The 26,652-nt window shown below is 54.4% G+C and overlaps 11 protein-coding genes across 11 annotated transcripts; 4 read left to right on the forward strand and 7 right to left on the reverse strand.

The window, feature by feature from the left end:
* The first annotated feature begins 807 nt into the window (after window positions 1-807).
* On the forward strand, window positions 808-2,064 carry BGZ61DRAFT_46648 (uncharacterized protein). The gene has a single exon (XM_046247676.1). The coding sequence runs from the start codon at window positions 1,011-1,013 to the stop codon at window positions 1,791-1,793; it is 783 nt and encodes a 260-aa protein (XP_046103197.1). The 5' UTR covers window positions 808-1,010; the 3' UTR covers window positions 1,794-2,064.
* BGZ61DRAFT_453732 (uncharacterized protein) lies at window positions 1,954-3,403 on the reverse strand. The gene is made up of 3 exons (XM_046246112.1): window positions 3,162-3,403; window positions 2,952-3,052; window positions 1,954-2,822 (listed from the first exon to the last, which is right to left on the reverse strand). The coding sequence occupies exons 1-3, from the start codon at window positions 3,193-3,195 to the stop codon at window positions 2,217-2,219; spliced, it is 741 nt and encodes a 246-aa protein (XP_046103198.1). The 5' UTR covers window positions 3,196-3,403; the 3' UTR covers window positions 1,954-2,216.
* Window positions 3,404-4,701: 1,298 nt separating this feature from the next.
* On the reverse strand, window positions 4,702-5,987 carry BGZ61DRAFT_46665 (uncharacterized protein). The gene has a single exon (XM_046247693.1). The coding sequence runs from the start codon at window positions 5,540-5,542 to the stop codon at window positions 4,802-4,804; it is 741 nt and encodes a 246-aa protein (XP_046103199.1). The 5' UTR covers window positions 5,543-5,987; the 3' UTR covers window positions 4,702-4,801.
* A 2,186-nt stretch (window positions 5,988-8,173) lies between these two features.
* On the reverse strand, window positions 8,174-9,401 carry BGZ61DRAFT_46684 (uncharacterized protein). Its single transcript, XM_046247712.1, has one exon. The coding sequence runs from the start codon at window positions 9,037-9,039 to the stop codon at window positions 8,344-8,346; it is 696 nt and encodes a 231-aa protein (XP_046103200.1). The 5' UTR covers window positions 9,040-9,401; the 3' UTR covers window positions 8,174-8,343.
* A 2,782-nt stretch (window positions 9,402-12,183) lies between these two features.
* On the forward strand, window positions 12,184-13,447 carry BGZ61DRAFT_354737 (guanine nucleotide-binding protein subunit alpha; the record flags this gene model as incomplete). The annotated part of the gene is made up of 4 exons (XM_046240650.1): window positions 12,184-12,301; window positions 12,400-12,742; window positions 12,796-13,352; window positions 13,404-13,447. 4 exons carry the CDS (start codon window positions 12,184-12,186, stop codon window positions 13,445-13,447), a joined length of 1,062 nt encoding a protein of 353 aa, XP_046103201.1.
* A 1,960-nt stretch (window positions 13,448-15,407) lies between these two features.
* BGZ61DRAFT_46715 (uncharacterized protein) lies at window positions 15,408-16,973 on the reverse strand. Its single transcript, XM_046247739.1, has 2 exons — window positions 16,114-16,973; window positions 15,408-15,948 (listed from the first exon to the last, which is right to left on the reverse strand). Exons 1-2 carry the CDS (start codon window positions 16,784-16,786, stop codon window positions 15,491-15,493), a joined length of 1,131 nt encoding a protein of 376 aa, XP_046103202.1. The 5' UTR covers window positions 16,787-16,973; the 3' UTR covers window positions 15,408-15,490.
* Window positions 16,974-17,167: 194 nt separating this feature from the next.
* Window positions 17,168-18,739, reverse strand: BGZ61DRAFT_453741 (D123-domain-containing protein). The gene has a single exon (XM_046246113.1). The coding sequence runs from the start codon at window positions 18,567-18,569 to the stop codon at window positions 17,334-17,336; it is 1,236 nt and encodes a 411-aa protein (XP_046103203.1). The 5' UTR covers window positions 18,570-18,739; the 3' UTR covers window positions 17,168-17,333.
* Window positions 18,740-18,881: 142 nt separating this feature from the next.
* Window positions 18,882-19,833, forward strand: BGZ61DRAFT_589252 (cwf21 domain-containing protein). The gene is made up of 2 exons (XM_046256568.1): window positions 18,882-19,202; window positions 19,254-19,833. The coding sequence occupies exons 1-2, from the start codon at window positions 18,973-18,975 to the stop codon at window positions 19,528-19,530; spliced, it is 507 nt and encodes a 168-aa protein (XP_046103204.1). The 5' UTR covers window positions 18,882-18,972; the 3' UTR covers window positions 19,531-19,833.
* A 699-nt stretch (window positions 19,834-20,532) lies between these two features.
* Window positions 20,533-21,904, forward strand: BGZ61DRAFT_453743 (uncharacterized protein). The gene is made up of 3 exons (XM_046246114.1): window positions 20,533-20,763; window positions 20,831-20,983; window positions 21,033-21,904. Exons 1-3 carry the CDS (start codon window positions 20,590-20,592, stop codon window positions 21,768-21,770), a joined length of 1,065 nt encoding a protein of 354 aa, XP_046103205.1. The 5' UTR covers window positions 20,533-20,589; the 3' UTR covers window positions 21,771-21,904.
* Window positions 21,905-21,987: 83 nt separating this feature from the next.
* On the reverse strand, window positions 21,988-23,653 carry BGZ61DRAFT_589254 (uncharacterized protein; the record flags this gene model as incomplete). The annotated part of the gene is made up of 5 exons (XM_046256569.1): window positions 21,988-22,708; window positions 22,763-22,999; window positions 23,045-23,148; window positions 23,204-23,401; window positions 23,470-23,653. The coding sequence occupies 5 exons, from the start codon at window positions 23,651-23,653 to the stop codon at window positions 22,196-22,198; spliced, it is 1,236 nt and encodes a 411-aa protein (XP_046103206.1). The 3' UTR covers window positions 21,988-22,195.
* A 170-nt stretch (window positions 23,654-23,823) lies between these two features.
* BGZ61DRAFT_589255 (indole-3-glycerol phosphate synthase-domain-containing protein) lies at window positions 23,824-26,545 on the reverse strand. Its single transcript, XM_046256570.1, has 2 exons — window positions 26,124-26,545; window positions 23,824-26,070 (listed from the first exon to the last, which is right to left on the reverse strand). The coding sequence occupies exons 1-2, from the start codon at window positions 26,441-26,443 to the stop codon at window positions 24,105-24,107; spliced, it is 2,286 nt and encodes a 761-aa protein (XP_046103207.1). The 5' UTR covers window positions 26,444-26,545; the 3' UTR covers window positions 23,824-24,104.
* Between the last annotated feature and the right edge of the window lie 107 nt (window positions 26,546-26,652).

Raw genomic sequence — 26,652 nt, forward strand, 5'->3', positions numbered from 1 at the left:
GAACGACAACGACATTGTGGAGAGGGCCATTCCATTCATGTTGCAGTCTGTCCATTCATGTTGCAGTCTGTCCATCCACGTTGGAGTCAATCCATCCACGTTGCCCAGTCCACAGGGAAGAAGACGCGGCGGGAGGGGCAACGGGAGGGGAAGCGGAAAGGACATAAGCTAGTAATTTCACAATGTGCCGCAAAGCCGGAACACCGCCTCCCTGTGACGAACGGCGCTCCGGTGCGAGTGCGAGGCCTCACGGCGATGCGAGATGGGAGATGGGACAAAAACACGGAGGTTTAGAGACCCAACGCCGACTGTGGAACCCCCGAAGCCCGGAGGACACCAAAGGAAAAGCGGGTCGATCCCCAGCGCCCCAGCCTAAGCCCTACAAAGCGCAATCCATTCGAGCTCCGCGCCAAGACCGATGCGGAATACCATTCGAATGTCAGTTCGCCGGGTACATCGCCCGCAGCGCCCGCAGCGCCTTGCTGACGCTGGCGGCTGGCCCCCCGGACTATGGTTTCATTGTAGGGCAGGATGCGTGTGGCTTCGCCCATCCGCACCCTGCGCCGCCTGCTAATTGGTGCAGCGTTTCCATTCGAGCTGCCTAGGATGCTGCAATCTTGCAGGTCGTGGAGATCCTCTTGCGTTGCTAGCAGCTGCGAAGCTCGTGGATTCGCGACGCTTTGTGAGGCTTTGCACTCGCCCTCTCCGATCAGCGTGCCGGTTCCCGAACAGCTACGTTGTCCATGTGCCGTCGGGAATCGATATAAAGGGCGCCCTGTATCTCAACTCGAAGAACCCAACATCTCCATCAGCCCTGTCCAACACACAAAGACACCAGGCTTCAAGCAACAGACAAATCACCCGTCAACACTCTTCTCCTCCTACATCTTCTTCATCTTCCAGTTTAATCTCTGAAATCCCTGAGATCCATACTCCGTTTGCCATACATCTCCACCCAATCTCCACCACCCACCTACTTACACACTCTCTCTCCTCTACACTCACCCACAATGGCCCGGTCACTGGATACCTACGACCGAATCGCCATCGCCGAAATAGTCGTCTACGCCTTCTTCCTCATCGGCGGCGTTTTCCTTTGTTTCAAGCATGGCCTCAAACGCAGCTCTGGTTGGCGCTTCCTCGTCATCCTCGCTCTCGCCCGCCTCATCGGTTCAGCCATGCTCCTCGCCACCATCAATGACCCTACCAACGAGAGCCTCTACATCGGCTGGATGACCCTTAACGGCGTTGGCTTTGGTCCCTTGATCCTGATGCTCCTTGGTCTCCTCGGAAGACTGTTCGAGTCGATTAATCGCGAGGGCCGTGAGATTGTCAAGCCACTCTACCAGCGCCTGATTTCACTTCTCATGGTCGTCGCCATGATCCTGCTCATTGTTGGCGGTACCCAAGCCGACTACACCATTGTCAACGGAACCCCCAAGATCACCTACACGCCTGAGAGCCGTGCGGGTGTGGCTCTTATGATCGTTGTTCTGGGTTTCCTCGTCATCGAGACGCTCCTTGTCATCCGCAACCAGGGCTACATCGCCGAGGGCGAGCACCGGATCCTCATTGCCGTCCTGGCTTCGCTCCCTTTTGTCATTGTTCGCCTCATCTACACCTGCGTTCTGATCCTCGGCAACAAGTCCCAGTCGGTCTGGTTCTACCTCGCCGGCGGAGTTATCATGGAGATGATGGTTGTTCTCATCTGCGAAACAGTCGGATTCACCCTGCAAAAGGTACCCCCCACGACCAAGGCCCCGGAAACCGAGCAGCCGTCTTACAATGCATAAATGTAGCAAAGGGACGACAAGGAGAAGGAGAGGGAGACATGGGTGCCTCTGATGGATCAGAGGACTCAATACGGCCCTGTTAATCAGTGAAGAGAAGTTGGGGGGTTTGATAGAGCGTCGGTGTTGTGTATATACAAGGCGTTTTGATGTATTATAGCCAGATAGATTTGATCGTTTCTATCTTTTGACCTCGAATCAAGACATACTCTACTAGGTATCTTTGATGCATCAATCCTGGAAACCCGACGTTCCCCTGTCTATGTCTAGGACTCATCCTTCGAGCAATTGGCAAAATCCATATTCCCGTAGACCAATAAGAAATTAACCACCGCCAGTCTCCCTCTATATCGCCGACTCCCTTCAGTCGAGAGCATCCATTCGTATAAGCTACCAGACATAAGCCATAGAGCCATCGCCACCCGCTCACATAACCACACAGCAGTGCTTCTCCAGCTTTCGCAAGATCCAGGGTAGCTGCTTTCCGACAAACTCCGCAACCTCGTCGTTCTGCGACTGCTGCTGTCCTCCGTGCTGCTGTCCGCCATGTTGTTGTCCGCCATGTTGCTGTCCGCCGTGGTGCTGCTGCTGCTGTCCGCCATGGTGGCCGGAGTAGCCGCTGTTCTGAGGCGGGACAGCGTCGCCGCCCTGGAGGTTGATGTAGATGCGGCCGGCGTTCTCCTCGGTGCTAAACTTGAGTCCCAGCTCGCGGCACAGCTCCTCGACCTTGGGCTTGATCTTCTGGACGTGTCCCGCCGAGTGGTGGCCCTTGCCGACGATGGCATGCAGGTGTGTCTGGCCGGCGGCCTGGTCGGCGCGGATGCGCTGCTCGAGGATGCGCTCAGCTTCCTCGACGAACTGGCCGTGCAGATCGATGCAGTCGGCCTCTACGCGGCCGGGTGCGTTGTTCTCGCGGAAGATGAAGTCGGAGGCCTGCTGATTGTAGTCGTCCATCTTGGCATCATGCGCCTTGCCCTCGTTGGAGAGCTCCTTCGCGCGGGCGCCATCGCCGTCGTCGTACGCCTGTCGGGACTGTAGTAGAGTGGTATACGGTCAGCGCATAGTCTTAAGAACGCCATGGCACAGCGAGGTATTGCGCATTGCGACGACATCGCATGCGAGCTTCATTTCGGGGGGCTGGGTGGAGGGGGAACAACATACGCGCTGGAAACACTGGTTGCGCTTCTCGGCCTCGGCGCGGGCGAGGTCGCGCAGGCGATCGTACTCGCGCTCAGCATCGTCGTCGTCGCTTCTGTTAAGGGCTACAACATACTCATGCCGTCAGTGGGCTTCATTCAGCGGCTCGGGTCAGGCCATCGAGGACAATGGCTCGCGGCGCAACAGGCGGCCTGTCGGGACCGGGGGACGCACCTCGACCGCCGAGGCGGTTCATAGGAATGGACATTGCGTAAAAAATTGGTAGCGTATTGTTCGCTTCAGGCAGTGCTCCGAAAACAGCTGAGTTGTGCTTCCCGTCGTTTCCGGTCAACAGACGCCACGCACGAGTCGCAAGTGCGGCGGACGGCGGTCTGGGCTGGATGTCTTGGCGTGTTGGTGATGGTTTTGCCAAACGGCTCGGGATGGAGATCCATTGGGATTCGCGCAGGGTTAGGGGTCGGGTGTGAGTGGTTGTGGCGCTACCAGAGCGTTCCAGTTGGCTGTTCTCTCCAACCGACCGTCTTCAGTGGGCTGTGGCGTCTTCTCTCCGCTAAACTCCCCTGAGCCGCGGTGCAGCCCGCCACAAAGGCGCCCAAGGGGCTCGAGGCACCAGCCCCAAATCTCCAAATCTCCCCACTCTTCTTGTTCGATCTCAAGCTCGAAGCCCCGCGGCAGCCAGATCGAGATCAAACATTTATTTCCCTGTGGTCGGTAGGTCCACTTTGGTGCTCGCGGGCAGTCTCCAGTACCACGCAGTAAATAATGGGTGCTGTTTAAGCAACTCGGAACGCGGAATTGCACCGTCTTTCATTTCTTTTTCTGTTCAGGGCTTTCCAGGCAATGTTTTCCCTGCCTTCTCATCACCGGGTTGTCGTCTGGACACGTGAAGAAAAAAGACGGAATAGTACCGGCTTTCAAAGCCACAGAGATCTTGGTGATATCTGTCTGCCCTCGCAATCGGCTAGTGGCTTCAAGCACAGCCCGCGGCATCTTTCACGGCTCCCGATTTATCAATTATAACTCTGCTGAAGCCATCCGCAACCCAAATCCGTGGCGCCGGAACATCCCTCCCGGGTCAACCTTTGCGCCATTCCGAACTTAAAGCTGGTAGACGTGAGAACCATAAGTAATCTATGGTAACTGTATTGAGGTTACCGGCACACTCGAGCCCGGCCTTGGAATTCTTGCCAAGCAAGTCGGCCTTGGACCATGAATCATACATATCTCGGTAGAGTGTGATGTTGTACAGTACGTACTCGTACACTGTGCGGCGCGTTCAGCAGTACCAATAATAAGGGCCATGTCGACAACGTTGCTTTTGCTGTCACTAGGCTCATGAGCGCCGCCGGCCCCTCCGATGGCGCACCAAGTCAATTATGATCCCCAGGATCTAATCTCGATGTACCACGCATTCGGGTGGTTTCAACCATTGGTAGCCTGCGATTATTAAACTATCTCGTCTGGGGGCTTGCTGATCTGCACCGCCTTACAGTTGCTTTGGTAGCCTCCCCATGCTGAGTTATAATTTTCATTTCGACTTCTTGATGTGGGTGGTAAATATCGCGTGTATTAGCGTCGCTGTCTCACCGGCAGGCAAGCCCGAGCTTCGTACAGTCCTGAGCCGGGTCGAGTCATTGCCATATCAATCCTAAACTACCCGTGGGGTTCGTGGTTGAGATCCTCTCGGCCGAGTACCACCAGTTGATGACGAACCACCATTGGTTTGAACCTTGTAGCCATTGTCCCGAGTAAAGAATCGAGTCTCCTTCTAACCGACCTAAAAGGTTTTGGTCGAGCATGTCACCGAATCCCATGATATCTCTAGTGTCGGACACCACAGGTTGGAACTAGTTTCACCACCGATTTGGTGACAAGGAAGGCAACATTAATTCTCTGTCACAAATAGTACGATCGGTCTCCACACTGAGATTCAAGATGCCACAAGCTCTCATGGCGAAAATAGACGAGACCCGACCTGTTTCGGCCTCGATATCCCCGGATCTTTGAGTTCCGTTTGACCCCATGACGGGTGATAAATGCGCTCTCCCAAACGTGGCGCCTTTGCCTGCAGCAGGCCAACCCATGGTGCTAGAGTCAGACAGAAATGGAGGGTTGAGCCTTAGCATCCCAGTCCTGGCATCTTTCGAAACGGAGGGGTTCAGGCTACATAAGCCGAGTGGCAAGAAATGAGAGCCAGGACCGGAACGGGACAAAGGTGCGCTGCCCTCTTTTGAAGAGCATATATCCATGCATAAGGCATGAACGAGAATACCAGACTCGCGACAGCTGCACCAGGTCTTCGGCAGGATGGCCATAGCATCTATGACGTTCCAGGCGAGTTTGAGGTTTGTGGACCAGACCCTCTCTGACCTCTTGTCAACCCTCGGGGCGACGGATCGCACAGTTGCACTTCGACTTGTAGCCCGGTCCGTTGACAACCTCGTTGGCTGCCTAGGTCTACGTAGTATCGTGGCAATAGCCCTCCCCGGATCAAACAGGGTGAAGCGTATTCGGAGGAGGCCAACAACCTTCCTCGGCTTCTGGATGAGGCCCCCTTCCCATGTGGTGCAGGGGCAGAGGAAGATGCGTGCCATGTGGCCGCCCTGCCTGTAGACCCACGTCCCCACACATTGTCATCGACCAAGAAACGGAGTGTGCACCGAAGCTCTATAGCTCGGCGGAGGTGAAATTGCTTTATTTCGTCGCGAAATGAGGGTCAGCTCGAAGGTCTGAGGCCCCAGGAAACCCCAGTCTATTTGGTGGTTGACGGCGCCCTCGCCTCGCTAGCTGTCGATTAGACTGGAAACTACGGATCCGAGGAGTGCCGCTTTTGATCATCTGGAGAGGTTATACCCGTGCCATGTCCTGTGCACAGCCGTCGACGAAACGGGAAACCGCTTAGACCTAAGTTACACTCCGGTGTTCGAGAACTGTATCATGGGACGCAAGGTCAATCAGCAACCAGTTAAGTCCTTGGATTTGCCAGAGATGCGACCAACTTCTATCACGCGGGATGTCATTCGCCCAATACCTCATGCGCCTTCCGCAAATGTAAAATGATACAATATGGGGTAAACAGAAGTGTCGGTTTCAAATGACAAGATCATCGAGGTCGAGTACGTACCTGAGGTTTAGGCATTCTTTTGCGATGCGTTATTGGAGTGGTGAAGCATGAGTGCACCTAGAGTTGAGAAAAGTTCGATCCTACCTGGCAGTTTCTCTCCTGGTAGATGGATTCTGCATAATATGTTGCTATAGATGCGTAGGATCAGTGGATGGAACTCAACTCTAGATATTGTTGTTAAATTAGGACACGGGGTTCATTTTCATGGAGTAGGCTTCGAAGGGTCTCGCTCGCACTCGAGGCAACTAATCCAAGTAGACGGTCGCAAGCTGACATTTTCCAAAGCTCCGAGCCCAGCAAGGCTGCTCGGTTGAGGACGCTGAACTCGAACGGCTTCCAGCGCCGGGTGGTGGCTAGCTGATGCACTGTTTTCTAAGTCTCCACGTCGAGACCTCAACAAAGCTTAAGGGTCAGGGAAGCCGCCTACAGTCACAGCGATACTGGGCTCGATTGAATTTCGCGATAGTTCTCAAAGATGTACAAGTTGTAAGAAGATACCGTTTTGCACGTTCGTTCTCTTTCATCGCCTATCCCGTAGCCCTGTTCGCGTAGGTGGATATGCGAAATGATAGTGGGACTTGAAGCGACGTGGCGAGGGCGGCGAGAGCGCTAGACCAGATCTGCGTGTCGCCGGAGGCTAGCTAATGGTCCCTTGCAGGGGGGCTGTTGTTGGCGCTGGCTTGATGCATTGCCGCAGGTTCGCGCCTGGCGGACCTCTGTGGAGTTAAAAGAGCTTGCGAGATGGAGCCATGTGAGATGGAGATCACCCGCAGCCCCGAGGCTCCGGAAGGGCCTGAGCGTGAGACTTCCAGAAGTTAGATGAGCGATTCCAGTTCTTCTCCTCTTTAGATGATCGACGTCACAAAAGGAAGCACAGTACATGCTGTAAGGGGGATATCCAAGTGGGCCGTACCAGCTCGGTATCTATTGCGCAGCAGTTGATAGACAAATAGTGGACGGATCCCGGGTGGCGTGGCGTGCTTGTATCAGTGGGCCAGGCCCGAGGCTCTCAACTATTCGTTTGTATGGAGCATTGCCAGGGCATTGAGCTTGAGGTCCGACCACCGCAGTCAGGCCATCACCAACGCCCCTACATGTCGGCGAGACATGTCACTACATAGTAGAGCACGTAACAGAATAGAGCAATTCCTCCACCAGCCTCAGATATTCGCAGGCCTGGGGCAATCGCCAGTATTTCCTAGCAGGAATGGTGGCGTTAGCTCGCTGGCGGGTTGGACGAAGCCACAATTGTACAGTACGTGAACTCTCTGCTTGGGTTCACAGATATCCGATATCATAAATCCCTAACAAGATCCTTGTCAGTATCATAACTTGCAGAGCTTGTGGGATAATCATTAATGCAAATCGCATCATAGCGCATTGTTTCTCGACATGCCTCAAGCCATCTTTGGCCTTTTCTTTCGCACTATTTATCTTTCAGTGAGACGGAGCTTTTAAGCTAAGACGCTGCCAGCGGCCAAGGGCCGCTGGCACAAACTGAGGGGGGCGTGGAACAACTGGAGGCCAATTGTTACGCCATGTTTGACTCAGGCATATGGCTGCGTGACCGAACGGGTCTCCAGCAGTTACACGCCTGTTAGTGCCTTGGTCAAGACTGAAGTTGCCAGCGCTCCATAGCTGGCAGCTGGTAATTGTAGACAGCTTCGATTTGGCGGTGGAGCCAGTATCCGCTCAAGTCGTCATTTTCAAAGACCGGAAGAGGCAATTGATAATCCAGCAAGTTAAGATCGATATCCTCTCAGAGTGGGCTGGGCTGGTCGTGTCTTGCTTGAGCTTACCGAACCCGGCCGTTGATCAAACACGGCACGGAAGATAACACGGCACTTGCGCGTAGGCTCATTTGCTGATGAGCATCAGTTACCTATCTTTCCTGGTCTTGGAGTATCGGGTTCTCGCCGATAAAAGGGGACTATTGAGTGGAGTACAGGGGATTATGTTCGTGTTCGAGCTTTGTGGGTTGCACAACGGGATGTTGTGGCGTTGAGAGGGTCGAGGTTGGCGGTTTGGCAGAGCAAATGATCGACAACCGCGGAGTGAGCGAGACAAATCTCAAAAGGTGTCAGTCGAAAGTACGGATACTGAATCCGCACACGCGCCCGGAGTTTTGAGGGGTGGCTCACAACCATAATCCCATACAAATGGAGGAATTCGTTGGCTGATCAAACGGGTTGGTTCGGAAAAATGCAGCCCATGAGGGTCATGATGCGACACCAGCCCTGCATGGCTGTCGCATCGAAACAGACGCGCATTCTAGATTCCTTCTCTGCTGCAGGCTGTTGCTGGTGACGAGCCACACGGACCAGCGAGGCGATCCTCCTTAGGGGCCTTTTCGTGCCCTTGGCAGCTCTGTGGGGGCCATCTCCTGGGAGAATCCTGGTCAGGGGACCAGGTACAGAAGGACCGGTGCTTCGATGGGATGAGCCTTGTGGGGGGAAGATGGAGAGCGCGCAGCCGATGAGCCCACCCGTAACATGGTTGACTTTTTGTGGGCTTGGTGTTGCAAGGTATTTTCTCATCATCAAAGACGGCGCGATGGCGGCAAGGCGATGATGCACGGGAAGCCATCGGGGCTGGGAGAGAGACAAGAGGAGAGACAAAGGGAGGAGGGAACAATTTGCTTTGTTTGCGCAAACGGGACTCCAGACGGGGAGACCCATGTCGCTGGCGTGGTTTTGGTGTTGGTGTTAGTGTTGGTTGAGCTTGAGGGGATTGTTTCCAGACCGGAGTTCGTTCAGTTCGGCGTGTAACGAAACAAACGCATGACGAAGCGGACTGAACCCGGAAGCCAGCTGCTACCCGTCGAGCTCGGTGGGTGGCAACTTCCACTTTGGGCATCTGAATCGTGGGAAGGCGATGATGCGAGGAAGGCGCGAGAGGTTCTGTAACACGAAAATGCGCGGGGAGAATGTGGTGTTCCCAGTAAGCGTCCGAGCAGCCGAGCACCATTGAAATTCGATACACTAATAGATTTGCCTCTTACCTAGTGCATACTACCTTGCCAAACTGCACAGGCCATGGTTGCGCAAATGAGGTCCATATGGTTTCTGTGGTGGGCTTCCACCGTTACCCAGGGCGGCGAGCCACGGTCGACACCGCTTAAAGGCAAGGGATGCCGACTATAGGGCTCCGGGAAAGAGGGACTTGGATTGGGGGACTGGAGATTACTACGCAGGAGGGACCTCATTGGGCCCTGTCTTTGAATCTCCGACTGACTCTTGTTGTAGAGTGGGACCCGCGGCCGCGATGGCACGTCACGGCGGAACAGGTCTCGTTTGCGAAGCCGACAGACAGACAGACAGACAGACCGGCACCAACACCAGTAGCTACCAGGTACAGAAGCGACCGCGGACAGCAATCCCGAGCCAGTAGAGGAGGATCCGTATCTGGATGGGCGCTGTTTCGGGGCCAAGAGCTGCTAGCGGTTGGTGGCTGGTGGTTGGTTAGTTTGTCCAAACCAAGCCTCAGCCGTCGTGCATCGAGTTGGAACACCTCCACAATTCACACGGCGGGCCCTCCACTGTCTGGCCCCCTATTGAGTTGAGCGGATCAGCATCCGCAAGGGACAGTCGAGTCCAGCACAGTTGCGCCCGCGTCACTTGCTACCAGTACTCTGATACTTTGGGAGACCAGGCGCCACTGGCCGTACCTAAGGCACATACCCTACTCTGGTACCGGACAGAAGCTTTTCAGGATATCTCACACTGGCAACCATTGCTCGTCCAGCGGGTGTCAGACAACGCAACCGGCAACGGTCAACAGGCGACGGAATCAACGCAGCAACCCTGGGCCTGTCTCTCGCCATCCAGACTGCCGATGCAATCCCCTTCAGACCCTCGTACCCTCGTTGAACGGCCATGATCATCTGCTGCTTTGGCCCTGGGCCCTGGTCATCTTTGTTCACCATCCCGGCCTAGCTGCCAGTAGGGGATGGCGCTATCCCCGACGGGGACATGAAATCGATGGATAAGTTGGATGAGATGCTCCACCCACCACAAAAGTTACTCTGCAACCGGCCATGGTCACGGTCCACGTCCTTGGAGAGAGTCCCGGAGTACATGGTACAGTGCTGTACAAGCACACACGTACCGTACTCCGCAGTCAAGTCTCCTAGCGGGCGTCCTGAAATGCACCACGGCATTAGCTGGGGGCCTCCTCGTCAATGCTCTGCCAGGGACACGCATCGGCCAAGCAGATGGCACCATTTCTCCACCGTGGGCCTCCTTTAAGTGCCCCCGAGAGGAACATTCAATGGCATCCCGGACTTGGCCGCGACGGGGGCAGTCTGTCGTGGTTTCTCACTGGCCGCGTCTTCGTCAGAGAGGTTGCTGGCTGGCCCGAGTCGCTGCGAAGGCGATCCCCCTCCTGCTCTTGCACGCCCATATTACTCCGTGTCCCCGGCCGCCAGCTGCCTCGGAACTGGGCAGTCACAGTCACAGTCACAGCCACCGGGGGCTTGCATGCACCGTGTAAGAAACAGTGCATCAGGGTTGCAGCACGGCGCGGAGCGGCGGACGGGAGCTGCTGGATCGACCGCGAGGTAGCATCATCTCAGAGTCCGCAGGCAAGGCGCCGAGAGCTCAGGGCTGCGCTCGGACGGAGCGCACTGTGTACATGGCCGGGTTGATGGGACCATGTACTTCTAAACCCCGGACGAGTGGGTTGGCAACCGAACGGTACCTGAGGCTACAGGGGCTTAGAAGGTCTGGGAGCATCCAAGGTTGGCCTAGCGGGCCCTCTCACTGGTCGACGACCCCTCGTAGTCACTCGCATGCACCGTAGTCCACTGAAGGTCCCCTGAGGATCCGCCACAGGCCAGGCTTGCTCAGGCCCCCGGACAACATTGCTCGTTGCCCTGGAGCTGTTGTCGTCGTCTGCATCCACTTTAGCACAACTCGAGGTACCTGGCCGTCGCTAGCTGTAAAAGTAGCTGCCAGGACAGCCGATCTAGTGCCTGGGCCGTCAGTACCTTGTGCCGGTGGCTACAGTTGCCCCGGCCTGAGCGAAAATCAGCGGGTAGCCCAGCACTGTCGGCCGCTAATTATTGTTTTCACCTCGCTATCCTGGGTGAGCTTTGCCCCCAGTCCCCCGTGCAGTACAGTACCGGAAGAGCTTTGGCTGCCATTCGCGCTCCTCCCACGCCCAGGCCCTTCCCCCTAATTTCGCCCACTCGCACACTTGCCCACCCCCCTCCTCCTCCCAATCATCCTGTTGCGGAATCCCTAATTCCCCGGCCATCCATTCAGCCATCCAGCTCTCCTGTCTCTCAATCTCTTTCTCTCCCTCAACCCTTTGCAATTCTCGCCTCGGCCTTGAACTCTCCCCATTCACTTTCGGGATACTCTTTGGCTCGTAGCCAGTCAGCCGCGCACCCACTCGTCTGTCCGCGCCCCCCTCAAACATCGCCATCTGCATCGCAATCGGCTTCGTCAATTGGCGTCTACCCTCGCCGCGACCCTCGATTCTTCTCCCCCCAAGAGGTCAGTGAACTCAGTTTCCCTTCATTGTCGCTTGCCTGTTGAGCCCTCCCCGGCCCTCAACGTCGCTTCTCCTTGCTCGCCGTTCTCTTCGTCCAAGTTGCTCGCTCGCTCGCCCCCTCACTCGTCCTGTTTACCTCTGTTCGCTCGCTCGGCCCATCCCAATACACCCCTCCCCCCGGCCGTCGCCAGGACCACTCACTCCCCCCCTGGTCCAGGGGAGGCGCGAGAGATTCCGCCCTGGGCTGGGCCTTTGTTGGCACGACTCGTGTGTCGTGCTGCAAATTGCAGCCTCCTCCCCCCCAGCCGCGGCGCTACACCAAAAGCTGCTTCTCCATCCTCCATCTCCTTTTCTCTTCACACCACATCACCTTGTCTTCGCCTTGTCTCGCCTCACCTCATCCTCTTTACATTCGTCCCTTCACCCATCGATCTCTCTTGCCTTCATCCACGGCAGCCACTCTCACTTATTACTGGGTACTGACACTCGCTCGTCGGCCTATAGACCTATCTGCGATACCAACGTCCCTCCACCCGACGTGTCGCCCCCGATTCATCCCAGTTTCATCAAGATACATCGGAGTAACGTCGAGGCGACAGCCACACAACCGTCACAATGGGTTGCGGTATGAGCACGGAGGAGAAGGAGGGCAAGGCCCGGAACGAGGAGATCGAGAACCAGCTCAAGCGGGACAAGATGATGCAGCGAAATGAGATCAAGATGCTGCTCCTTGGTATGTTCCTGTCCTCGCGCGCCGTCTGTCCACCGCCCGCGCGTCGCAGCAATGGCAACCTTTTTGCCTTCGATGGTCTCTAACGATATCTTTTTTAGGTGCCGGTGAATCTGGAAAGTCCACCATCCTCAAGCAGATGAAGCTCATCCACGAGGGTGGCTACTCGCGCGATGAGCGAGAATCCTTCAAGGAAATCATCTTCAGCAACACCGTCCAATCGATGCGCGTTATCCTCGAGGCCATGGAGTCGCTCGAGCTTCCCCTCGAGGACCAGCGCATGGAGTACCACGTTCAGACCATCTTCATGCAACCCGCTCAGATTGAGGGCGACGTTCTCCCCCCAGAGGTTGGCAGCGCCATCGAGGCGCTGTGGAAGGACCGCGGTGTTCAGGAATGCTTCAAGCGATCCCGCGAGTACCAGCTCAACGATTCGGCCAGATAGTGCGTGCTTTTCCCTGGAATAATGTCTCCATCCAATGCTAACACTCCCCCAGCTACTTCGACAACATTGCCCGAATCGCCGCTCCCGATTACATGCCCAACGATCAGGATGTCCTCCGATCGCGTGTCAAGACCACCGGTATCACCGAGACCACATTCATCATCGGCGACCTAACCTACCGCATGTTCGACGTCGGTGGCCAAAGATCCGAGCGAAAGAAGTGGATTCACTGCTTCGAGAATGTCACCACCATTCTCTTCCTCGTTGCCATCTCCGAGTACGATCAGCTCCTCTTCGAGGATGAGACCGTCAACCGAATGCAGGAGGCTCTTACCCTCTTCGACTCCATCTGCAACTCGAGGTGGTTTATCAAGACCTCCATCATTCTCTTCCTCAACAAGATCGATCGATTTAAGGAGAAGCTGCCCGTCAGCCCCATGAAGAACTACTTCCCCGACTACGAGGGTGGCGACGACTATGCCGCTGCCTGCGACTACATCCTGAACCGATTCGTGAGCTTGAACCAGCACGAGACCAAGCAGATCTACACTCATTTCACTTGCGCAACCGATACCACCCAGATCCGCTTTGTCATGGCAGCAGTCAACGGTACGTCTACATGAATCATCACGCCACCGCTTTTTACTAATTCTTTGATAGACATCATCATCCAGGAGAACCTTCGTCTCTGCGGTCTGATCTAAATGATTTTTACTCTCACCAAAACACACGAATACCCTCGAACTTAATAACGACACCGCTTAGATGGGCCACGGGGACATGGCTCACGATTTTTTCATTGTACTCGTCATACCAACGGGCCGGAGGCCTTGGGGCGCACACCCGCACGATATCCCCTCTCACGTGCCTGTTATATCGCCTCATTCGCCATCCCCATTTTAGTGCTTTTGGCTGAGCCCCGGGTTGACCTTGGTTCCCTTTCTTTGTAAGGATTTCGCGGCCTGATGGGAGTTGCTCTGTATCACAAAACGTCATTTGGGGGAAAGATTAGGACGCGGCCGAGCCAGATGAGGATGGGCCGCGATGGCCAGTGGCCGGACCGATTTGGAGGAGAGACGGAAGCCGAACCAGAGAGAAGAAGATGACGACGAGGCACTATTGCATCTGACAGTATGGGCGATGGAGAATGGTGGCCATTTATTTTTTGTTTAATTACGAAACTCTTTTCCTACCATTTTGCTACATTTGCGTGCACTCGGTGTTGCCTTTTTTATTATTATTTTATTTGTTCACTTTTGCCGAAATATCAATTCAGCTGATGTTCTCTCCCGTTTTCTTGTTCCTTTTCCTTGCTTTTTTCCTTGTCTCTGTTTGCTTTTTCTGCGAAACAACGAGGGGCGTGCGATTATACGAGAGGTCATGCATGTGTGTGGCGGGCGACGGGGCTCCTGGTGTTTTGTTGCTTTGTTGTTCTTCCTCGCCTCGTCGGCCCCGTATTTTCTTCTAGTGCATAGTTGAGGTCTTTTATCAAGCAAGACACAAGGAAAGCAGACCGGCCTACTGTTAACTCAATAATTGCGGTTCTCGGCCCCTTTTTAGAAGCAGAGTGTATAGATATTAGGCCATGGGATGTTGGAGGTTGTTGGGATGCGGGTGTGGATTGGGACAGGCTTGTTGGTGCAGCTGCTTACTTGCTATGCAATGGCGCGGTGAATGAGGTGCAAGTCAGACGCCACATCCGACGTATCTCTCGCAGCGCGCTAGGCTGCAGGTTAGGTAGTTCACGGCGATGTGTAGCTTGCACGGGATGGACGAGGGTATGTTGAGGAGCGGCAACGAGAATGGCGCAAGTGACTGGTTTGTTTGATCTCGGTTATGATCTATATTTGGCGGTTGCCAGGAAGTCTTCCGTCGATAGTCTGCAGGGCTGTGGAAAGTCCACTCACTGCCTACAAGACATGTTTCCTCGGGAGCAGCCGTCATTGGGTTGCCATCCGTATTATTATACATTGTAGATACAATTACATTCATTTGCATATGGTTCGCCTGATCAGCCCCTACGATGAGGCTAATTCCAGTCTCCGAGGCGACAGTCAGGATCCAATTGCAAGCTCCCGGGGCTAAAGGAGCCGGTATCTTCTACAAGAAGATCGTTCAGTGTCGAAAATGACTACAAGGCTTTGAATACATCGACGATCTTCCACGGGCATAATGCGGCATCTTGGTGATGGTGCACATTGCCAAAGTGAACAAAGGCCATCATCCATCTCATACCGTTTGTGTGTAAGCCGATCAACGCCAACCCACATCTCACATGCTGATCGGGGATTGCAAACCATGGGAGGAGAGAGGGCACATAAACTCTCTGCCTCGGTTGACGGCATATCTTGCATGAACGTTAGGCCACAAACGCCTGATCATCCCTGTCCAGAGTTGATCATACATCTCATATCGTAGTAGGAATGTCATTGGCATCACCAGTGCGAAGCATCTTCGAATCCGGGATGGTGGCCCTTGGGAGCTCAAGGCATGTCGTTAATTCGAGCCCGCTTGCTGCGATATAGTTAGTATCCGTGTAAAGGGAAGGCAAGCAAGGTTCCGTACCTCCGGCAAGCAACCTGTTCATAAATCATACTTTATGTCATGTGTTGAAGTTCGCTGGACACTCGTCCACCATTGGCGTTATAATAATACAGAAAATACAGGTAGATATGTTTCCAGCGTTGTTGCCTGCACAACTATGATGCAAAGGCTCAGCATGGCAGAACATAAGAATGCTGCATCCGTCAGGGCAGCGGGCTCGCGTGCGAGTGCGTGTCATCGAGCCCAGCATCGGAGAGGTGGGCTTGGGCTTGCTCCTGAGCACGCTGATGCTCAGCCATGCCCTCTGGCGTCCGAAGGTACTCATCATACTCTGCAACTCGCATACCGAGCTCCTTAGCAGCGGCTTCGATTCTTGCGAGGTGTCTTTCCCTCCGAGAGAAGCCAACAACATCGCCCATGGCCTGGGTGACCAGACGCCTAGTCGGATCAGTCAAGCCCCAATGGGCCATGTCCGGGAAAGCGGCCATAGTCACAGTAGCGGGGGAAAGCTGAGGCATGGTGGGCACTGTTTGGGAGATGCCCGGGGCGGCCTGGGGCATTGGCGGGAGCGGAACCGGCGTTTGCTGATAGAGCAAGGTGGGCTGGTGTGCCACGGACACGGCAGAGCCAAAGATGGTCTGTGCCTGAGGGTGGTTGTTTTCTGTGAAGTATGTCAGAGGCGGCTTCAGGTTGGGCAGTGAATCATAAACGCGAGGACGCGACGGGACGGGATACGCCGTGACGCGGGTTGCGCTGCGACGCGACGGGGATGAAAGGGTTGAAAGTGTTGAAAGTGAGGGCAAGCAAGTTGACAAAGTTGACTGACCATGAAACGTACATCTCGCCCCGCTAGCATTGAACCAGCAGTTCGTGCAACTACCGCACATTTGACCGTCGTAGACGACGCATTGGTTCCATGGCCCATGGCCCTTGTGGCAGTTCTTGCATGGCCGCGCAACTTGTTCGCCCGTGACGTGGGCGAGCATTGCCTCGACATTGCTACGTCGTTCCATGTTGAGCTTTTGTCCCGTCCGCCGCTGGCCGGGATCGCGCAAGGCCTCTTCGCACGCCAGCTTTTTGCATAGGGCGCTATCGATCTTGATTGAGTCTCCGTATATGCCCAGTGCCACGTCTCCGGCGGTGCGGGTGGGCGGGTTGGCCGTCTGGTTTATGGGCGTGGGGAAGGGGGTGGCCTCTGGGGTGGCATCGAGGGCATTGTGCAACATGCCGCTGTTGTTGGACAGCATGGCTTCGGAGTTGAGACCAACGCCCATGGCGGAATTGTCGTCTTCTTCATCGCGGGCGATTGAGACTTTGAGATCCTGTGCATCGACGGCGACGTTGGACGCGGCGTCCTGGGCGAGTTGCTCGAGCTGCTCCTGGGCGACGCTGGAGAAGGAGGAGTTGCGGCTAACACTCCTCCGGCCGGCGTTGCTGGCGCTACTGGCATTGCTGGCGACGGCGAGCTTGACCACCTTGGACCGCGCCCGGACCGGCATTGCAGGCGTGGTGTCGTCGTCGTCGCCGTCGCAGGCGGGCTTCGAATCGCGGGTCGCAATAGACGATGCTGCAGGCCCTCCCAAAGGATGCGTCGGGCCGGACGGTGGGGTGGCGTTAGATTGGGACTGGATGCTTGACAACTGGGGACAACTGGGAGCAGCTGCAACGAAGTGACGAGGTACGAAGTACAAATGTCAAGGCTAATTCTAAAGAGGGAGGAAACAAGCGCGGCCCTCCCTGCAGGGACTAGGTTTCCGGCGGGGCCGCAGTACAGTGCACTTTTGGCGCAAACATGTCGTACTTCGCACCGTGCCACGCTGCGTCGCTTTTTAGGTAGGTACTGGCCGATGGATCTCTCACTTTCACTTAGTAGCCTTCATAGGTAGGTTCAGCAACTTGGCAGGTCTGCATGTAATTATTTGCTGGCATTGGTTTCCTTTTTTCTATCTCTCTTCGTTTTCATCTTCATCTTCATCTTCATCGTCGTCTTTGATAATCGTCCTCGTACCATTCACCCCCACTTTCCGCCTCTCCACTGTCCTTGGTCTACCTCGTCGCATTTCCTGCATTTTCCCATATCCCATCCCCTCGCCCTTCAGTAATCTCCTTCCATTGCATCGCAAACTCTCGTAACCCTCCCGAGCCCGCCATACTTGCATCAACCACCTCCTTGGGTAGCTTATGCGCTGAGTACAGTGGGCTGCTAAAGTTGTACGCTGCGGGGTCGTCCTTTTCGATGATTCGAAACTCGGGTCCCAGCTCCGGTCGATACTCAATATCGTCCTCGTCCTCTCCCTCTGTGACCGTCTCATCGCCGCTAACCTCTTCTCCGGCTTCGGTGCTCGCAGATCCATACAGAGGTCTGGGGACCTCCATCTCCAGCAACTCTTGCCAACTGAAAAGCAGGCCGTCCGTCCGAGGCGCCCAGGGGTTGATATCCATGAGTCTCACTTTGCCCAACCCATCCTTCTCGAATGAGTTTTCGGGCACGTAAACATCGAACGCAAAACTGGCATCAGGAAATGTAAACCTCAACTTTTCCTTGAAGAAGGTCTTGATCTTCTTCCAGAGCTGTGGTCGGATTCCCTCCAGGAAGGCGTAATGGTTGAGGTCCCGCTGCGTAATGCCGATGAGTGTCCGATGCTTGACAAAACAACGGAATTCCAGGGCAACGTGCGGCGAGAAAAATGGTCGCAGAACGAGGATGGGGGTGTGTGGCCGCGAAAGCGGTGGTGGTGTACAGTCGTCGAAGGCGTGGTCGAGGTCGTGAGACACAAAAGACGATGACTTGAGGAGTAGGTAGATGTCGTTTGGAGAGGTGCACTTGAGCGTGTTCTGATGAGGCGATATCCACCTGGCATCCTTTGGTGACGACCAGTTCAACTTGGGTGCCACGGCACCACCGAGTTCCGCAATCTTGTCCTTAATCATCTGGTGGGTCTCGGGGAATCTCAGGTTTGGTGGTAGTGGTTCGGGCTCATCGTCGTCGTCATCTGAAGATTCCGGGTCCCTGGCGGGCGCCTTAAACGTCGTGTTCCCTGCTGAATGCCATTCTTCTTCTGGCTCATCTCTCCTGTCGTCGTCGTCGGCCAAGACGATACCGTCCTCGTGAAGGTAGTCGACGAAGGACCGAGGCAAAGGAATAATCCGCGACTTTAGGCAAGAGCTTCGGTACTTGGGAAACCAGGAATCGTATGAGCAGTTCTGAATGTGATCCTTGGTGACCGGTGGGAAGACGACCTCGCCCTCGTCGCCCGCGGGGGCATCTGGAAAGTGAGGCATCGCTGTGTTTTGTAGGATGAAAATGCCAACAGAATAATTTGAACAAGGATGGCAAAGGTGTCCTTGGAATTTAAGAGCTGCTTGGGAGATGTTAAGATTGAAGAAGGACTCAAGCAGTAGGAACGAGATGCCTTGAGTCACACTTAATAAACATGCTGTAGAAATTATTCGGTTCTTCATCAGCGGCGAAGAATTACCCCACCATCCATTATCAATTCTGCCGCCACTATCACTCTATCTGCGCCTCACCGCCCGCCAGGGTCCTGCGTCACTGGCCCCACTATTCAGCCCATCCTCTATCCTCCACCGACGCAGCTTTCCTTCGCCGATTCCTTCGAGCTGGGAAGAAGCCGTCTGCACAACACCCACAAATCCAACTACACGGCTCGACCCCTCTATCATAATGTCTGACAACGTCGGCCTCACCACTCCCCGCGGTAGCGGCACCTCTGGCTATGTCCAGCGCAACCTCGCCCATATGAGGCCCCGCGACTTCGGCGCGCCCTACCCCAAGGACCTGGACAGTTTGCGACACAAACAGCGACAACCAGACAAGGGCATTCTTGAACACGATCGCAAACGAGAGGTTGAGGTCAAGGTCTTTGACTTGAGAGACAAGCTTGAGGAGGACGAGTACGTCGACCGATCCTGAAAGACCCTACGCGACATGCTAATTGAAACCAGGGTCGATGAAGATGAGATCGAACGACAATGCAACGAACTCCGACAAAAGCTACTTGCCGAGATGAACTCCGGGAGGAAGGGCTCAGGCCCTCGGAAGGCCTTCAAGGAGCACCAGGTCCACGAGATGGCCGATGCCAAGATCAAGGAGAGCGAGCGTCTACGGAGAGCCTTGAAGATCAGCTCCGGCTACGAAGAAGGCAGCCACTGGAAGCGACAAGAGGAGAGGTTACGCAGTGCCTTGGAAAAGGAAGAAGGAGGGGGGGAGAAGAAGGACTAAGCACACCGCCTCGTCGACGATCCAGACAGACGAGAGCCTCTTGGGTCGGTTCCGGGGATGCAACAAGGGACAAGGGGCGACACAGCCTGCCGCTGGTGCGGGCCAAAGTGTCCGAGACACTACTTGAGGCTGAGGCGGAACCGCTTTCATTGCAATTTAGGCGCATGCTGTTTCGGTTATTTCTCTCCGGTTGCGCATGATCTCTGCAGGTCAAGCGGAACAGTACGTCCGGTTTCCAGTGCCACCTTGTCTTTATCCCCGCGGGAGAACACTCGACTTCATTTTTTTTTTTTTTTTTTATTTCTTGGGTGGGGAAATGGAGTTAAGGAGTACACATAAGGATTCAAGGGTTCAAAATTCTCGTCGTTGTTCCTGTCACATCTAGCACGATCCGAGGATCGACGTTCAAGAGAGGCAGCCTCCACCAACTACCACGACCAGTATTGCACATGGGCAATACTAGAAGTTCCAGGAGTATTAAATTTGAGTTCCCTACAGTTGCGGTGGCCGCGATTGGAACAGGGGCCAGTTTCAAACTTGTCGTTGAGTATGACTATGGGTAGTATTGTAGGATAGGCATTGTATAGGGACTAAGCTCACGGTTTAGCACAATAAGTGCTTCGTTTAAATCTATGCATTTACTTCCTTGTGTCTGGCTGAGTATGTTGTGTTTTTGGTCGTTTAATGTTTGTTGTTTTTGTATTCGACCGTCTTGTCTTGCTCGGTTCTACCTCGTTCCTGGGACTGGTACAAGAGGGTTACATGAACCTGAATTGGTCATTTCACGAAGTCCAAGAATATGAGTCCCGGTTATTTGATATAATTTCCTTTACTCAATTATCCCAATGATTAGGTACCAAATCCCCAAGTTTCCCAATGTCTCTCTATTGATACCTAGCCTGTTGAGATTCATGCATAAAGGAGTCTAGGGTATGCGACGTGGCGCACCATGAGCTTCAGCCACAATTTTGCCCGCGCTCCCTAGAGCTTCTTTGAACCGCACACGTCACTAAGACCACCACCTCAAGGTGTCTACAACGAATTGTTCACCAACACACCATGGCGCGATTATCGCAAGCCCCAGGCGCCCCCCTCAACCGAAGCGCCATAGATTCGGCCTCGTCTGAGCTGGGCCATCTGCTCCTGCGCTTGCAGCAGACCATCCTCCACGCCGATCCAGATCGCGAACGAAGGCTTAGGACCAGCGAGTTTGAGAGGGCTCGAGTAGCAGCTGTGAGCACCCACTGCGACGACGCAACACCACGCGCATGAGCCGACGATACTGAAGCTTTTCACACAGAACCTCGAGTATGCGCGGACATCCCTCACGAAGCTGGAACACGATGCCTTGGGGATTAAGGCCCCAGGCCGGAGGTCAGAGGTGCAAGGGGACCTGAACCGGAAGAGGGAGCTACTTGACCTGCTGCTAGATCGGCTGGAAGATTTGCGAGAGGTACATACTGTTTGATGCCGAAGGAAAGCACATGCTGACCAAACAATAGATGGCTATTCACGACGATGACGACGATGACGGCAGTTCTGACGGGGAAGACATCCTTTCGGAAATAATACCAACACCCAGCGAGAGTATTGTCGACTCGATATCCACAGATATGGGGTCAGAAGGTTCTAGTCAAGACGACCCCGTAGAACCAGAGCCACCAGAGATGCCACCCGCGACAGCCCCCGAGCTAGAAACAGCAGCACCAATAGCATCATCAATGCCAGGCCCTGAACCGGCACGATCACCAGACACGGTCCCCGAACCTCTCACTCAACAAGATCCCACCCAAACAACACAGACACTCCGTACCCGTGGTGGAGCATCATCTTCCGCAACATCTGCACACTCCACAGCGCGTGCCGCCCTCTTCTCCAACCGCAGCAAACCCTCTTCCCCACAGACCTCAACCGCGACGGCGGAGGCCATCCTAGACCGCCAGCGCGCCGAGCAGGACGAGCTGTCTAACTCCATCCTCAAGATGGCAGGTGCCCTCAAGGAGAGCTCGCAGCGCTTCTCGAACACGCTCGAGTCTGACAAGGAGGTGCTCAGCCGCGCGGGCGACGGCATGGAGAAGACGGAGCTGGGCATGGAGGCAGCCCAAGGGCGGATGGGTACGCTGAGGAAGTTGACAGAGGGGCAGGGGTGGTGGGGAAGGATGATCTTATTTGCATGGGTGTATGGACTCATGGTTGCATTAATTTTGCTGGTGTTTGTGATGCCCAAGTTGAGGTTCTGAGAAACGCACGAACGGGATCATGACTGTGCTATGACGGAGGGACGGCTTATTGAATGATGTATACGGGATGTACGGATTAGCGATGTGATTTTTTTGATATGGGATTAGAAATTGAACAACGAAGTCATCTTCTACCTGGTCCCGCGACTGCTCGAAAACTGCTGCTGCGTTGTGTGACGATGCTTTCCTTCCGCCGTCAGATGAAGAGTAAGGACCAGTTGTCTTAATGGGACTAGTTCCTGAGGTGGCAGCTGGGAAATTGGCATGTGTTATGATTCACCTACTCGTGAAACTCTGAATTATTGGATCCTGAGAGGCGAACGGAGCGTGTGGCCTGCGGTCGCGACCCTGAAGATCAGATGTGCTTCTAGCAATAAGCCGGATACCTGAATTTCACCCACCTCAACAGTGGCCACCTCCAATCCTTAGTCCATCGCCTCTATCACCTCCATGAGCTCCGCGTTGGAAAGTGATTCCTCCATCTGGAACTGTATCGCAGGGGATATCGAAGGCCCGGAACCCTCCAGAGCTGGGATATCCTGATCGTCGCATTCAGCGTCCCCTGGTGGCGTGCAAGTGGACTCGTTGGGTGAGAACGCCTGGGACATGGTGGGAGAAAGAATGTCGATGACACTGCCTTCAGAATTAGTCACAGAGGTGTCTTGCGACATTAATTCCGAGTCCTCGCCAAGAACAGGGCTTGCGCTCTGAGTTTCATCATGAACCTCTGAAGCTTGCTGAAGATTGTCCACTCCTCCGCCCCCTGGAAGGTCATTTTCGTTGTCGGTATTGGGTGTCAAGGGACCAGCATCGAGAGGCTTCTCTTCAATGGGTGCTGTCTCTAGAGGTGGCCACGGAAGCCCTCGAAGTTCTGCATTGACCTCGCGGCAGTAGTCGTAGTCAAAGCGAAGACGTCGCCCAACTGGTTTGCCGCCTGCCTGCCCAGAAAATCAGTAACAAAAACTGGTATGTAAACCGAGGGCAAGACTTACTGGCGGAGCATACTGGAAGAACGAGGTCGGCATCGTTTCCATCTTGATAACACGATCCTCCCAGTCAACCCCCGTCTTAATCCGAAAAAACTCCATGAATAAGTCCATCTCGGCGCGCCACTTTCCAGAACATGGACTGGGTCGGTGGTAGCTGGGTTGGCTATTGCCCCTTTTCTTCAGAAACTTGGCTGTGAACCAGTAGAGCCGCGGTTTCGCGTCAGACTCCCACAGCTTTGTCTTTTTGTTGGCGGAAGATCAGAATGGGACGGTAGGTCAACTTACACAAAGGGTGTATTTTTGCCCGAATTCTCCAGCAACTTCATCATCGCGGGTCAGTTCAATTTGGTAAGGAAAGAAGTCTCGATCAATGTAAATGTGAAAGAAGTCTGGGTCAGTTAGGATCACACATGGTACAAGATAGTTGGATAAGGAGCCGCGCACTGGTATTGACGAACTTCTCGCCGTTTCTCTTCCCTTTCTCAATCCTCGCTTGCTCTCTTTTGGATGCATTCTGCTTCGCGAGGATGTTTCGCATCGAATACTCCGTTTCTGGCTGCCTCTTGTCATGGACCGTCGAGAACTCGAACCAGTCATAGTGGACGATGTGGAAGCGTTTGCCACGCTTGAGAGCGTCTTTGACTGTGCGGCTGTCAGCTCCATACCCTGGAAACGAAGTAAATGCGACAAATGTATTGGCAATATAGTACCTCGGGGGACTCTCTTGTTGAACTGCTCTCGGGTGCACAAGAGATGCGTGGCGTCCTCATCAAAAGCCTCGGTGAACTCCCCCTTGCGAATCCGAGTCCAATGTTTGAGATTGTCGACAGTTAATTGGCCTGGAAGAGGACCGGCCGCAGCGAGGATGCGATTCTTGAAGATTTGGCGAGGCATTGGGATGAAAGCCCTACTGCCGAGGAAGGTTGGAGTTTGGAGAGAAGACGACAGAAGAATAAGAGTTGGAGGGGAGATAAAATGTAGATATAGAATAAAAAAGCGCTAGCAGTTATGAAACCATAAGGCTTAGAGTAGTGAATTAAATAGGCACGGGAAGGAATCCTAAGGGAAAATGCGATGGAGCAGAGGGAGAGAAGACTAGGAGTCGAGGTGGAGTGGCATCCCATGCTACACAGAGAAGCAGCACGACAAGAGGCAGCCCACCTCGCAGACAAAAAAGATGACAAAAAAGACGACAAAAACCGAGAGGGGTGCATGGGACGGGAAACTGAGAATAATTTGGCAGACTCTAAGGAATAGCGTGATGGACTCATTCTCCATGGATTCACAGCATGAGTTTGGGCTGGCACTTCCTTGTGATCAACAAAGATAACTTTTACATCGATACCTATCGAATTGATTTTGCCGCCTTAATAAACGCTTCAATCTTGGCAAGGCTCTGCTTTCCATCCTCCTCGACACCACTGCTCACATCAACTCCAACCACCCGCTCGCTCAACGGACCCAGAGCCTTGACAGCCTCGGCGACGTTATCCGGGTTTAAGCCTCCAGCCACGAAGACTCTGAGCTCGGGATCGCTCTCGAGGACTGCCTTGACGTTGGAAACATCAAGGAGTTTTCCAGAACCGGAGCCCGAGTCAAGGAGGGGAATCGTGTGGTAGCCACGGCGGCCAACGCCAACCTGGCCGGGCTTGAAGCATCGGATCACGGGCACAGGGATGAGGGTTGCCCACTCAATGGGCTCATCGCCGTGAAGCTGCACCAGGTCTAAGTTATACTGCTTTTGTTTTTCCAAAACGTCGCTGAGAGGCTGGTTTTGGAAGATGCCCACGAGCTGGGTTCGCTTGCTGCCAAGCCTCGTAGCGGCTTCCGCAAAGAAGTCGGTAGCCTTCAAGTCTGACGTTGGTGTCTCGGTCTTGGACTCGGGAGTGCCATTTTTTGAGTGTACCGCTTCTGAAATGGAAAGGGCCGTTTCGTGAGATATACAACGTTTCGCGCCAGGGACGAGGCAGATGCCCACAAAGTTTGCACCCGATTCAACAGCCTTCGTCGCAGCCTCAGCGCTTCGAGTGCCGCAGATCTTGGCAAACACAGGAGTAGCAGGCTTATTCTCGGCTTGTGGGTCAGATCCGGAACAGAGTTGGGAGATGAAAACACTGGCGTCGGGGGCCCTCATGATGGCCTCGCCAACTAGAACGGCGTTGATGCCATCGTTCTTACACGTTACAACATCCTCATGACTGTTGATGCCGCTGAGAGCACAGATGATAGTGGTGTCAGGCACCATACTGCGTAGTCGGCTTGTGGTGTTGAGGTCGACCTCAAAGCTCTCGAGATTTCGGTTGTTGACGCCAATGACCTTGGAGCCCAACTTGACCGCAATGGTCATCTCATCAGCGGTCTGGACCTCAACCAACGGTTCCATTCCCAAGGAGAGGGAGTATTTGTAGAGTCGCTCGAGCAGCTCGGTCTCCAGCATCTTCACAATGAGGAGGACGGTATCTGCACCCGCCAACCTAGCCTCAAGGATCTGGTACTCATCAAATATGAACTCCTTTCGGAGAATGGCGGGTCGGTTGGGCATGCCATACAAAACTTGACGGACAGCTCTGAGATCCTCAATGCTACCCTTGAACCATTCGGGCTCAGTGAGCACCGAGATGACACTGGCTCCAGCCAATGCGTATTTATGAGCTTGGGTGGGGGCGCTGATGTCTAGGTTGAAAACGCCCTTGGAAGGCGAGGCACGCTTGATCTCTGCCATCAACGAGACATCAAAGGGAGACTGTCGTAGCCGACTGACGAAAGGGATCTGGGGAGGAGCGCCGTTCAGATCGTAGGCAGCTTGCAGGTCAGACATCCTCTGGGACGGGATCTTCTTTTGGGCCTCAACGGCGGCCTTTCGGTGGTCGTATATTTGTTGCAAGATGTTGTTCTTCTTAGGCGCTGCCGAGTCTTTGGCCACACCCTTGGTGGCAGCCGACTGTTGGATGCGAGTGTTCTCCTCCCAAGTGCCGCCCTGCATGTGAAGGAAGTTGGTGATCATGGCACGGCCACCTTCGGTCAAGATACTCTCGGGATGGAATTGAACACCTTCAATGGAGTACTCCTTGTGGCGCACACCCTGGATGACGCCGGGGGAGCCATCAGGCTTGGCCACCCAGGAGCTGACCTCGAGACATTCGGGCAAGGTAAGATAGGTACCTGCGAGAGAATGGTAGCGGGTAACTGGAATACCTTGCTTGAGTCCGGCAAATACACCCTTGGCATCATGCGTCAAGGGGGAGGTTTTGCCGTGGAGCCACTCTCCGGCAGAGGTCACTTCTCCACCGTAGACGTCGAAGATACACTGCCTGAAGGAGTGTAAGCGGTCGTCACAGACGAACAAAGATGGAATTTAACCTACAAGCCCATGCAAACCCCCAAGATAGGGACCTTGCCCGCGAAGTGGCGGATAACATCACGGCTCACGCCAGAGTCGGTCTCGGGATGGCCCGGTCCAGGGCTGATGATGATCTGAGTAGGCTTCTTCTTCTCTAGCTCCTCCACAGTAATCTTGTCATTTCGGACGACGTGGACCGTGGCGCCTGCAAGCACAAGGTATTGGTAAATGTTCCAGGTGAATGAGTCGTAGTTGTCAATGAGGATCAAGTTGGATGCCGACGGAATTGGCGGGGAAGGGTCTGCCTGGTGAGGCGAGTGGTCGATGATGTCCGCGGAACTCATCTTGGCTGAGAGGAATCTCCCTTTTTAACTCCTCGTGCGGATTCGTACAGTTTCCAAAGGAAATCGTGAGCGTTGCTGGCGTGAATGGTGACTCAATCTAAGATGATGCGACGACGCCTTTGTAAAATCCAGCCGTGTGCATGCGAAATTTAGCACTGTGCTGTCACTTGCTGGGGAAGGCAGCCAGCACAGTACAAATTCCGGGCTCC

This window comes from Ilyonectria robusta, assembly GCF_021365365.1.
Source record: "Ilyonectria robusta strain PMI_751 chromosome Unknown BGZ61scaffold_12, whole genome shotgun sequence".
Lineage (NCBI taxonomy): Eukaryota > Fungi > Ascomycota > Sordariomycetes > Hypocreales > Nectriaceae > Ilyonectria > Ilyonectria robusta.

What these genes read in the sequence shown, in the direction of transcription:
- BGZ61DRAFT_46648 (XM_046247676.1), top strand. Translation starts at nt 1,011, where the DNA reads ATGGCCCGGTCACTGGATACCTACGACCGAATCGCCATCGCCGAAATA.
- BGZ61DRAFT_453732 (XM_046246112.1), bottom strand. Translation starts at nt 3,195, where the DNA reads ATGTCCATTCCTATGAACCGCCTCGGCGGTCGAG. An exon ending in GAACCGCCTCGGCGGTCGAG is followed by an intron (nt 3,053 to 3,161) that starts GTGCGTCCCCCG and finishes AGTATGTTGTAG; the next exon opens with CCCTTAACAGAAGCGACGAC. An exon ending in GCAACCAGTGTTTCCAGCGC is followed by an intron (nt 2,823 to 2,951) that starts GTATGTTGTTCC and finishes ACTCTACTACAG; the next exon opens with TCCCGACAGGCGTACGACGA.
- BGZ61DRAFT_46665 (XM_046247693.1), bottom strand. Translation starts at nt 5,542, where the DNA reads ATGGCACGCATCTTCCTCTGCCCCTGCACCACATGGGAAGGGGGCCTC.
- BGZ61DRAFT_46684 (XM_046247712.1), bottom strand. Translation starts at nt 9,039, where the DNA reads ATGGTGCTCGGCTGCTCGGACGCTTACTGGGAACACCACATTCTCCCC.
- BGZ61DRAFT_46715 (XM_046247739.1), bottom strand. Translation starts at nt 16,786, where the DNA reads ATGCCGGTCCGGGCGCGGTCCAAGGTGGTCAAGCTCGCCGTCGCCAGC. An exon ending in GGCGAGATGTACGTTTCATG is followed by an intron (nt 15,949 to 16,113) that starts GTCAGTCAACTT and finishes CATACTTCACAG; the next exon opens with AAAACAACCACCCTCAGGCA.
- BGZ61DRAFT_453741 (XM_046246113.1), bottom strand. Translation starts at nt 18,569, where the DNA reads ATGCCTCACTTTCCAGATGCCCCCGCGGGCGACGAGGGCGAGGTCGTC.
- BGZ61DRAFT_589252 (XM_046256568.1), top strand. Translation starts at nt 18,973, where the DNA reads ATGTCTGACAACGTCGGCCTCACCACTCCCCGCGGTAGCGGCACCTCT. An exon ending in GACAAGCTTGAGGAGGACGA is followed by an intron (nt 19,203 to 19,253) that starts GTACGTCGACCG and finishes AATTGAAACCAG; the next exon opens with GGTCGATGAAGATGAGATCG.
- BGZ61DRAFT_453743 (XM_046246114.1), top strand. Translation starts at nt 20,590, where the DNA reads ATGGCGCGATTATCGCAAGCCCCAGGCGCCCCCCTCAACCGAAGCGCC. An exon ending in AGAGGGCTCGAGTAGCAGCT is followed by an intron (nt 20,764 to 20,830) that starts GTGAGCACCCAC and finishes CTTTTCACACAG; the next exon opens with AACCTCGAGTATGCGCGGAC. An exon ending in GGCTGGAAGATTTGCGAGAG is followed by an intron (nt 20,984 to 21,032) that starts GTACATACTGTT and finishes ACCAAACAATAG; the next exon opens with ATGGCTATTCACGACGATGA.
- BGZ61DRAFT_589255 (XM_046256570.1), bottom strand. Translation starts at nt 26,443, where the DNA reads ATGAGTTCCGCGGACATCATCGACCACTCGCCTCACCAGGCAGACCCT. An exon ending in TTGGGGGTTTGCATGGGCTT is followed by an intron (nt 26,071 to 26,123) that starts GTAGGTTAAATT and finishes ACACTCCTTCAG; the next exon opens with GCAGTGTATCTTCGACGTCT.